Source organism: Eschrichtius robustus, chromosome 16, assembly GCF_028021215.1.
Source record: "Eschrichtius robustus isolate mEscRob2 chromosome 16, mEscRob2.pri, whole genome shotgun sequence".
Lineage (NCBI taxonomy): Eukaryota > Metazoa > Chordata > Mammalia > Artiodactyla > Eschrichtiidae > Eschrichtius > Eschrichtius robustus.
In genome coordinates, this window is record NC_090839.1 from 30,889,027 (window position 1) to 30,901,033 (window position 12,007).

The window sequence follows — 12,007 nt, forward strand, 5'->3', positions numbered from 1 at the left end:
GGGTCTTGGAATTTCTTGAGCCCTGGGACCTGGCCAGTCCCCTGGGGTCTGGAAAATCTTGTGACCCACATGGTGAAACAAACAGCATTGCTAAAGTAAATCCAGAGCTGCATTCTGGCACGCAAACTGATATCAGTTTGTGGCCTGGAATTACAAATGGAAGCCCCTGGAACTCTGATCTGAAGTCTCACCCATGGGATGGATGCACCGCCCGGGACCTTTCCCAACTGGGGCTCCAGAATGCTGTTACTCAGGACTTCCCAGCTGCTGTTTGGATCTGGAAGTAGGTGTCGGCCCAATTCTGTGATGTATATATACCGTGTTATGTTTCTCTAATATTCTTATTCCTTTCCTTCTAATGATTGTATATTAAAATTAAGCTAAGTCATCTTTCATTAAAGGATTAAAGCTGTTTATTTGTGTGAAACAAGTGGTTATTTTGCCAGCGAATCCAACAAACCTTAAAACCGAAAGCAGGCTTTCGGCAAAACAACATCACATTTTACATCTAATTCTTCTGTGTATCCCTTAAGTGCTTATTGTGTATATTTGTGGATATTGTGGATTTTACTACTTTTGTCTTTTCAGCTTTCTACTAGGTTTGTGCATGGATGATTTCCTATCTTTACTGTATGTTTTCCTTTACTGATGAGCTTTTTCATTTCATAATTTTCATGTTTCTAGTTGTGGCCTTTTCTTTTTCACCTAGAGAAGTTCTTTAACATTGGTTGTAAAGCTGGTTTGGTGGTGAACTCTTTTAGCTTTTGCTTGTCTATAAAGCGTTTGCTCTCACCAACAAATATGCATGAGAGCCTTACTGAGTAGTGTATTTGTGCTTGTAGGTTTTTCCCTTTTGTCACTTTAAATTTATCATGGCACTCCCTTCTGGCCTGCAGAGTTTCTGCTGAAAAATCAGCTCACAGCTTTATGGGAGTTCCCTTGTATGTTATTTGTTCCTTTTGTCTTGCCACTTTTAATATTCTCTCTTTAATTTTTGCCATTTTAATTATAATGTGTCTTGGTGTGTTCCTCTTTGGGTTAATCCTGTATGGGACTCTGCATTTCCTGGATGTGGATAACTGTAACCTATTCCAGGTTAGGGAAGTTTTCAGCTATTATGTCTTCAAGTACGTTCTTAGCACCTTTCTCTCTCTCTTCTCCTTCTAAGACCCCTATAATGCAAATATTAGTGCGCTTGATGTTGTCCCAGAGGTCTCTTAAACTGTCTTCATTTCATTCTTTTTTCTGTTCAGCATCAGTGATTTCCACTACTTTGTCTTCCAGCTCGCTGATTCATTCTTCTGTATCACTTAATATACTGATGATTCCTTCTAATGTATTTTTCATTTCCGTTATTGTATCCTTCATCTCTGGCTGTTCTTTATATTTTCTAACTCTTTGTTAAAAACTTCTAATTTCTCGCTCTGTGCATCCATTCTTTACCCACATTCTTTTTTTTTTTTAATTTAATTTATTTTTTTGGCTGTGTTGGGTCTTTGTTGCCACGCGCGGGCTTTCTTTAGTTGTGGCGAGTGGGGGCTACTCTTCATTGCGGTGCGCAGGCTTCTCATTGCGGTGGCTTCTCTTGTTGAGAAGCACGGGCTCTAGGTGTGCGGGCTTCAGCAGTTGTGGCATGCGGGCTTCAGTAGTTGTGGCCCACGGGCTTAGATGCTCCGCGGCATGTGGGATCTTCCTGGAGCAGGGATCAAACCCGTGTCCCCTGCATTGGCAGGATGATTCTTAACCACTGAGCCACCAGGGAAGCCCCACCCACATTCTTTGATCATCTTTATGATCATTACCCTGCACTCTTTCTTGGGAAGATTGTCTTTTTCACTTCACTTAATTCATCTTCTGGGGTTTTATCTTATTCCTTTGACTGGAACATGTTCCTCTGTCACCTCATTTTGCCTAAGTTGCTGTTTGTATTTTTATTTATCTGGTAGGTTAATTATGTTTCCCAACTTTGGAGAAGTGGTCTTCTGTAGGAGACATCCTATGCATCCCGGCAGTGCACTCCCCTCGTCACCCAAGCTATATGCTCTAGGGGTTCTCCCATGAGGGCTGTGTGGGTCCTTCTTTTGTAGAGGGCTATTTGGGTGATGTGGTAGGCTTTGTTGGCGCCTGGTCCAGTTGGTTGCCAGGCCCTGCCTTGTGCAGAGGCTGCCGGCTGCTGGTTGGTGGGGCTGGAAAACCTCAGGGAGCCCCAGAACTAGTGCTGGCTCACTGGTAGGTAGAGTCAGGGTCCAGAAGACTCCAGGGTTGTTGCCTGTCCACTGATGGGTGAAGCCAGGTCCTGGAGTTAGTACCAGACTACTGGCAGGCAGACCTGGGTCCTGGAGTCTGGTTTCTAGGCCTAGGGATCCCAGATGCAGACAGATCACTGGTGTGTGTGTGTGTGGGGGCGTCCTGACACAGTTGGGTTTGGGGTCCAGGGTGTCCTGAAGCTTGTATTTGGCTGCTAGTGGGCAGGGGGCCGGGGCCAAAGTGGTCTCAGGGCAGGGTCTGGCCTGCTTTGGGCAGGCTGGATTCACAGGCTGTGGGAGTCTGGTTTTCTTGCAGCTGGTGTCTGCCCCTTGGTTGGTGAGACTGGTCCAAAGGCCGCAGCAGGCTTCCTGGAGGGCAGGGCTGGGGCCCAGAGGATTCTGGGACTGGTGCCTTCCCACTGGTAGGTGGAGCTGGGTCCTGAGCCTCTGGTGGGCAGGGCCATGTCTAGAGGCGGCTGTGGGTTCAGGAAGTCTTCAGGCAGCCTGCCTGCTGATGGATGGGGCTGTTCCCCTGCCTAATTTGGCTTGAGGCATCCCAGCACTGGCCCCTACAGGCTACTACTGAAGCCAGGTCTTGGTGCTAATGAGCCAGAGGGAGGATTCCACAATGGTGACCACTAGCATCAGTGTCCACGTGATAGAAGGGAGCTCCCAAGGAATGGCTGCCATCAGCGTCTATGTCCCCAGGGTGAGCTGCAGTTGCCTCTTGCCTCTCTGGGAGACTCCCCAAGACCAGCAGGTAAGTCTGGCCCAGGGTCCTATCAAATTACTGCTTTCGCCCTGAGTCCCAGGGCGTGTGATATTTTGTGCACGCCCTTTAAGAATGAAGTCTCTGTTTCCCCCAGTCCTGTGGGACTCCTGATATTAAGCCCTGCTGGCCTTAAAAGTCAAATGTTCTGGGAGCTCATCTTCCCAGTGCAGGGCCCCCAGGCTGGGGAGCCCGATGTGGGGCTCAGAACTCTCACTGCTGTGGGAGAACCTCTGCAATGTAATTATCCTCCAGTTGTGGGTCACCCACCTGGGGGAAAAGGACCTGACTATATCGCAAGTCCGCCCTTCCTACCTGTCTTGTTGTGGTTTGTTCCTTATGTCTTTAGTTGTAGAAGGTCTTTTCTGGTAGGTTGTGGTCTTTTTTCATCGATGGTTGTTCTGCAAATAATTCTGATTTTGGTGTGCTTGTGAGAGGAGGTGGGCTCAGGATCTTTCTACTCTGCCATTTGGCCAGTCTCCCTGATTTCTATTTTGAAATTCAAATCTTAATTCTACTAATGAATTTTGAGACTTATAACAATATTTCCTCATGTCATCCATCTCCCTTTTTAATTCTGCTTGCTCTACCTACCATATCTCATTTCTCTTTTTACAAACTGCATTCTTAAAAAGTACAAAGAGATATTTTTCTCAATTTTTATTTCATTTCCTGGAGAAAATATTTTTTAAAAGCATGCTGATCTATCCCTGCATCTAATATGCTATGGTCTCTTTCTTACCTTTTGAATTTTTTCATAGGGTTTATCCCACCTTTCAGTACAAAAATCTTATGTTTGTCCAGAAAAAGGTGAATGAATGTTTACTCTGTAATTATTCTCATTATTCAGAGGATTATTTTAGAATCCTCCCCTTGGGGAGCTGGCTAATGTAAATTTACATTACCAGGTCATACAGTTCCAGCAGCTGGAGAGTAAGAAGAAGGAAGTTGGAGACAGGGAAAGCCCTAGAAGAGGAACTTCCCTGTACTGCTTCCAGGAAGAAAAAGTTCCCTATATCCATAACTTAGTTTGGCTCAGCCTAAGTACCAAGTAAATGCTGTGTGGGTCTGGCTTCCTTTCTCATGCTGGCACCTACCACATCAGGGATAAAAACATCCTCTGAATTAAGGATTTTCTTCTGGGTATGAGCATACAGTAAAAAAGTTTAAAAAATTAAGTTGTAAGTATCTGTAGTTCTCCTCCTAGCTTTCAAAGGAGGCAAGAACTTTTCTGGCTCAGGCAGTTATCAGGCCTTTAATATGTGAATCAGAGAGAAATACAGTATAATGGCAGAGCTGATCAGTAGGCCAAACTGCTCCATACCTTAAACGACCAGGAAGGACAGGGTAAGGAAGAGAAGTGAGGTCAAGGGAAATGACATGGAGACGAAAGGAAAGTATCTGAGAGAATGAAAATTAGTGGCTACAGAGAAGGGCAGGATCTGAAGAAAGGGATCTGGAGAGAAGACTTATAGTAATAACTCTTAAAATATGATGTGTGCTGTTTCCTCCTCACTGCCCATCCCATCCCCTAAAAACACCACCCTACAGGAAAAATCTACATTACCTGGATTTGACTTCATGGTTTGATGCACTTTAAGGCAGAAGCCAGAGGCCTGCCCCATTTGAGCTGCATGAATTGTACAGCCTCCTAGTGCACTGCTTTCTAACGCTAATCTAGTGGCAGCCCAGGGGTTAGGAGCACAGGCTTTGAAGCCAGACTCTCTTGACTGGGCCCTAGCCCTGCCACTCACAGGCTACTAGCTCTGTGACTTTGGGAAATTCATTTAAACTTCCCATAAAATAGGGATGGTAATAGTACCTACTTCAGAGGATTATTGTAAGAATTAAAGTTAATTCATGCAAAATGCTTAGAACAGTGCCTGGAGTATACGAGACAGTAAAAATGCCTAGTTTATACAATTAATTAAAAATAAACATTACCATTATCACTAAAAATTTTAAGCTTCCTCTCTACCTCCTGTGGCTTGCCTCCTTTCAAGTCCCTCTTCTTCTAAATTAGAGAGCATTAGATGCTACCAGGGGCAGCTCCCACAGCCTTGTTGATGTTCTGCTACCTGTGGTCAATGTGAGAAAACTGGTTTGGAGCAAGAAAAGTAGGGCTGATGTGGTGTGTGTCTCTTCATCCCTACAGCCCATGTTCCTCTACATTACAGGGTTTGTCAGGTGAACCTCCAAACATTTCTTAGGGACACTGCTACTTCTCAGAAGGGGGTAGGAATTAGCCCTGGGCCTTGCTTCCAAAGGTCCCACTTACTTCTATCCCTAAGAGTATGTCCCCATTTCTAGCATGTCAATGTTCCTTCTCCCTGGTTTCCTGTACTGGGGGCAGGTCATTTCATTGGGGATCCTATGGAGGCATGTGGATACCAGGTCATCCGCCCTAATATGTACCCTGGGTGATCCCCTCTCCCAGTCTCATTCATTAATTCACTTAACAAATATTTACTGGTCATCTTCTAGATGCAAAGAATACTGAAATAAAAGGTACTGTTCTTACCACAAAAGCTAATCCTTTTACTCCTCTAGTACACAGTACTTATACAAAATTCTCATTGCTCCTTTCATTGCTCTTGAACAGTTAAATTATACGAACTTCTGAGCTACAAACAACAAGAATGCTTTTGTTCTCAAGGAGCTTCTAATCCAGAGACCAGGGGTGGGTGAATGAGTGAGTGGGTGTGACAAATGTGGGTGACATAGGACGATAAAAGCTATAAGAGGAGTCAGCCTAGGGTGCTACAGTGAACTTAGAATGGGGAAAGAAGAGGAAGGAGGACAGAGAGGAACTCCAAGAATAAAGGGCACAGGAGCTCAGTTTGGGGACTAGCCTTAAATAGCAACTATTTTCCATTTCAAGTCTTTTAACTTGCTCCATGCCCTTTGCAGTCACTGCCAGCTTTTCAGAGTGTTATAATGAACACCCACATTGTGGGCCTTCCTAAAAACAGCCCAGTGGTAGACAAAAACCAGGCACACTGTTTTTCATACATACCTCGTATTTCATGGTAAAAAATCCATCCCCTCCAATGCCCTCAAGTGCAAAGGCCTGTACAATTGGCCATTTCTCCACTACAAACATATCAAATATCTGCAAGTGACCTAGAGGAATCAAGTACAACATGTATCAAATACCGTCCTGGATACAGCAGTCTAAACCTGATCTAATGTGGTCATTAGACATCATTTCTCACAAGTTCACCACAGCCTCATCAAGCAAAATAAAACTGAACCAGATACACAAACAAGTTACAAAAATTCAGATTTCTCTACAGTATTTTTTCACATTCTGGTTTCCTAAGTAAGTAAATAAGTAAATAAATAAACAAATAGTGGCCTACTACATCTGACTTGTATCACTAAATGGATATATTTATTAACAGACCAAAACTTGGCTCCTTTCCCTTAAGAAACACAGCTAACCAACTTCCTCAAGGGAAAATTACCAAATCAAAATTTTTCTTTTCCTATAACAACAAGCTTCAATGTGCAAAGTTTTTTTTTTTTTTTATAAATAAGATACAAGCACTGCTAAGCTTGTTGATTTTTTCCCTCTGTTTTCACACTTTTTTTTTTCGGCCATGCCGTGTTGGCATGTGGGATCTTAGTTCCCAGACCAGGGATCGAACCCGTGCCCCCTGCACTGGAAGCACAGAGTCTTAACCACTGGACCACCAGGGAAGTCCCCTACACATTATTTTTGAGTCTCACTGTCAGCATATTTTTAACAGCTACCCAAATTACTATTTCTTATTAGCAAGAGGCCCCACATCTACACTTCAAGTATAATAAGTGGTATAGCATAGATGGCAACTGTGGTAAATCCTTTATCAGTTCTTCTGACTGCTGCTGGTAGCATGCTGTGTTGCTGCAGAAACTTCAGTTATGAACACAAGCTTGCATAGGAAAGTTCCCAAATTTCATTCTGCTTGATCCTCTCTGCCTTTAGTGAAAACAGATCAACAGGTTTCCCAGCTGAATGCCTCCACTGAAAGGAGAAGTAAGGACATTCGATTCACACACCATCCCAGCAAGGTTCTAAAATGGCTAACTGTCAGATACGCACCTTGGGAGCTGTAAGGAATGCCAATTCTACTACAGTCTCGAACCATGTCTACAAAACTGGCAATTTTAAATTCTTCTGCAGCTTCCTCATCTTCATACTAAAGAAGGAAATAGAAAGGAAACAGGCTCTCATGAGACATCATACAAAATCCCATATTTTCTGTGCATTTTTATTAGTTGTCCCAAATGTCCCTAGAGGGTTTTTTTGTTTGCTTTTGTTTTGTTTTGTTTTTCTTGGCCGCATTGCGTGGCTTGCAGGATCTTAGTTCCCTGACCAGGGACTGAACCCACTTCCTCGGCAGTAAAAGCACAGAGTCCTGGAACGCTAGGGAATTCCCATCAAGAGGGTATTTTTAAAGGCAAGTTTTAGTGTTTGCTGGTCAGAAACATGTCAATCCCTTACCTTACACCACACACAAAAATCAACTCAAAATGGATCAGAGACCTAAATGCAAGAGATAAAACCTGTCCTCAAAAGTCCCCCAAATGCTCATATGGAAAGAAGGGTTCTGGACCTACATTGGGTCACAATTTCCACGAAATCCTAAATCTCAAGTCCCAATTTGATTTCTAGCCAAATCTTTGAAAAGGGTCTAAAGGGAAATAGAAACAAATACCAAGAAATCCAAACACATTGAAATGTCACAGAGCTTATCAAATTCTCCTGGGGCAGTTCCTAGGCCCGAGAGAATGGACCCAGGCCAGGGATAAAGAAGCAGGGCAGGAAGGCAGGTTCACAAGTCCACTATTAGGTCCCAATTTTAATAGTCCTTTTTGTCTCTTTCAGGCATATAATTTATTGCTAGGGTAGCCTCATAATGAAATATGAAAAGTTCCACTAAAACAAATAACCTTTTTTGTGTAACCACATTTCACGAATTTTTTTTTTTGGGGGGGGGCCATGTCGCGCAGCATGTGGGATCTTAGTTCCACAACCAGGGATCAAACCCATGCCCCCTGCAGCGGAAGCTTGGAGTCCTAACCACTGGACCACCAGGGAACTCCCCAATTTGATTTCTTTAAGGACCTCCTGTTCCCATTCTATCAATACATTTTCCTGAACGAATATCCTTAGAGTGTCTCTAAGCGCCTATTTTATCGTTTCTCCTCACCTCATTTTCAGTCATGCAGTGGAAATGCAGATTTCTCCAATGTGCCACATAGGGTAAAAGATAGCGATAATTTATAGGATTACAGTACAGGTGGACACTATCTGATTTAATCAATATAATCACATCTGTAAGAAAAACAAAATTAAAACACAAGATTGTCAAAAGCATTTCCTTTAGACATCTTCTGCCCACATAATCAGTAAAACCATTAAAACGACAGAAACAATGTGACAAAACTCTAAACTGAAAATTCTTTAATTAGGCAACGTGCTTCAAAGTGACTGTAGAACACTCAAGTGTGGACAGCAAGCATTTCCTCATCCCCATGCTATGCTTCCACTACTGTGGCCCTCTGGTTATGGTAGAATAAGTCAAAAGAACAGCCTTCAGGGTGTTTCACAAAGTTCAACACAGCAAAATTTGTTGTACCAAACTCAACTGTGTACTTTGCTGTGGAGATAGACAGTAAATGGAAACTCTACAGGTAAAAGCCACTGAGGCAGGAAAACAGCACCAAATATGGCCAGTGACTGGTTCTCCTGCAGACATCAGTCTATAAAGCTCTTGGCTGCTGGCTCATCTGGCTCAAGGCAAATCGTGGACCCGAGGATACCCCTTTCCTTGCAACCTGGGAAGGGTTATTGTATACAGATGTAAACTCTGTACACAGGAAAGGCTGGGAGGAAGAAAGTAGAGGCAAGTGATCAGCAGCTCACAGATTTAGGGAATAATCATTGACGGTGGTGGGTCAAATAAATAAAGCAATCCCAAAGGTGCAAATAAAACCAAGTAAACTAACAAACAAGCCATGGAACGGGGCAGGAATATTAAAACAGTTTGAACACTGAGAAAGAAAGCAGTCACACTTCCAGAAGAAAAGCAGAGGCTCCATTCTACGGCTCCTCAGAAACCAGAGTCATTAGGCCTCTTTCTAACAAGATGACACTAGGGAAGGGGCTAGAGGAGATGGCTGGAAGTGAGAGAGGAGCGTGGGGGCAGGAAGCAACTGATGCAGCAGGCTTAGGGCAATGCCAACACAGTAACACAGTGTGACAGACCATAATCTACAAAAACATCAGCCCAGTGAATACTGACCTCAGCTGACTGCACAGCTGGGTGGCCTCATGAGATGAAGCTCCATGATGGTGGCCTTTTAAGCCACTCTGAGCTCCACACCTGGTCAGACCCTAGGTGTTCTAGGCAACACAGTATGGAGCAGGCTCTTCACTGCTGACTCTCAGCTAAGTGCTGGAGTTAAAAGGTAGCAAGGGATGAGAAAGAAGCCCCGTCTCATTCTGCTGGGAGACCCACCCTGAATCACCTGTAGGTCACCTGCTCAATAGTGAGAGTTTGATGTCACTGAGGGCTTCCTGTATACACTGTACTCTATACTAATGTGTAACATACTGCAAAGAATTAGGATCCAGTAAAAGAAATAATGCAACAGCTACTAAACCTAATGAAGCATGCTAAGGATCTCACAAGACTGACGTCATCACTACAAATAAATTTTAACAGAGTACACAGTCAGGTAAAAGAAAGCATAAGAGCACGTAAACTATTTTAAAAGTTTCTTTTTAAAATAAATCCTTCGTGTTTGCCTCTTTTTCTCTCAGATAATTAGGGATTGTAATGTAGAAGATAAATCTGGTGAACTCAGCTTTCCAGCTACTCGGATTTAAAAATGAATTTATTAATTTGGAAGAAAACGCTTACTTTATAAGCACGCATTGTGCTAGGTGACAGGATAAAGACAAAGATAAGCAAAAAGGAGCACCTTTGAGGATTTAAACTACTTCCTTAATTTCAGTACTGCAATGTCCTTAGCAACCTTGACTGCAGTGAAATGTGTGGTTGGTACAAGTATCTGCCTTTTTGTAACTGTCTAAATGAGCTGCCAAGATGAATTCTTTCCAAACCAGTATATGTTTTACAGTGTAAGAAAGCATTTTTTAAAATCAAAATCTGAAACTAAATTTGAATTGAAAAAAAATTAACAGAAGGAATAATTTCACCCTGTTTTCTGCACTTCTTAATAAAAAGAAAATCTTTCACCAATCTATAAGGATAGATACTATTAAGGACTTTACTACAGAAGAATTTTCACATACACTAGGCCAGGGTTCTTCACCTTCAGCACTACTGACAGTTTAGACCAGATCATTCTTTGTTGTGGGGAGCTGTCCTGTGTATGCGTTGTAGGATGTTTAGTAGCATCTCTGGCCTCTATCCACTCTGCCCAGTTGTGACAATCAAAAGTGTCTTCAGATATTGCCAAATGTCCCCTGGGGGATAAAACTGCCCCCAGTTGAGAATCACTGTATTAGATCCACAGCAAGATTATTTCAACATCAGATGTTTGCTTTCACGCATCCCCCAGCTGCTTCACAAGAGCTGTCTCTCATCCATTTTGATTTGTCTATTCCTGTGTCTCCTGATCCACCTGGCAGACAAGTCATAATGCTAAGTATGTGATATCAGAGATAGCTCCTGGGCATCACCCCATAGCAGCATGAACACAGCGTGAGTGTCTCAAGAGCCGAGGAAAGAGGAATGTAAGCAGAAAGTCTGCATTGTAGTCAGAGGCATCGTCATAAATTACAGCTCACAGAAAACAATTCCCAAAGACAGAGCAGGACAAAGAGGCTTTGTTCCTAAGCTGAAGATCCACATGAAGTCCTCCTTGCAGGAGTAGCCTGCAGGCTTATCCCTGACTCACAGCTGAAAGTGCTTTCATAGGACAACGGCACATAATGTGAACCTCCCAGCATGTAGAGGCAATGGAAAATTCAGAGGAAAACTAGTACCTTGCGAAGAAGATATAAAGCCAAACACTGATGTTTACTTTTTTCCTCTAAAACCTGTTTATCTAGTAAACATACTCTGAAAACTACTTGTCACTAGTCTCTTATAATCCAGCAGGTAACCGACAGAGCATATTACTTAACGTATCAGCAAAGAAGAAATGTCGTTTTACATTAATAAAAAAAGCAAAAATTTACTGGATCTTCAGGCTATTTTAAATTTGATCATATTTTTCCATAAAAAGGCCATGAAATAAGAATCCAAAGTACTAAATCACTTACTCCTCTCTCACACAGAGTTCACCAATATATACTTACCATCTAGAACTTCTTCAGAAAACCCTGTTTTCTCAAAATCACTGGTATTCTGATTGTACAAACCAAACAGAAGATAATTTGCCAGCTCTCTGCAGCCTTCATTGTACCTGCTATCGATTCCTGCAAGGCAAAAAAGGCTCTGATCAGCTGTACTGTACTATGGGGAGCATATGGGTCCCAACAGTTTGCCCCTGCTCAGCAAAACCCTAATGGTTAAGTTAAAGGCAGCACCTCAGACCAGTTTTGTGCCAGAAGCCAAACTAAACAACTCAAAGAAGCAGGCCTCAGTATCAAGTACTCTTACATGGATTCAAGATCTATATAGTTGAGACAGTCAAACATCACAGAACATAGAAGCTGTTAATTTAATCAAAAGCAATTCTTGAGGATAGAAGAAACCAGAAAATATAGTCCAAGTTCTGCCATAGTTGGCTAAAATTTTTTAATACTTTCAGTTAGAATAGGAATAGGCATCAGAAAAGTATTCTCTTCTCAAAGAGACCTTTACCAAAACACGTGGAATTAAATAAAGGAGGATTAAGGTGGTTTGAAAAGAACTCAAAGAAGTAAAAAGAGGACAAGTGAATGAAACCGCAGACATCCATCATTTCACAAATATTTATCAGGCCCAAGGCCTAGCACTCTGCTGGGTGCTGAAGCATGTAGTAAACA

General features: G+C 42.7%; 1 protein-coding gene across 1 annotated transcript in view; it reads right to left on the minus strand.

The window, feature by feature from the left end:
* DNAAF9 (dynein axonemal assembly factor 9) overlaps nt 1-12,007 on the minus strand; it is a 146,989-nt gene that overhangs the window by 108,074 nt on the left and 26,908 nt on the right. Inside the window, exons 3-6 of the mRNA XM_068565644.1 lie at nt 11,336-11,455; nt 8,214-8,338; nt 7,103-7,199; nt 6,032-6,138 (exon numbers count right to left, since the gene is read on the minus strand). Of these exons, the coding sequence (XP_068421745.1) occupies nt 6,032-6,138; nt 7,103-7,199; nt 8,214-8,338; nt 11,336-11,455 (449 nt within the window). The remainder of the gene's footprint in view (nt 1-6,031; nt 6,139-7,102; nt 7,200-8,213; nt 8,339-11,335; nt 11,456-12,007) is intronic.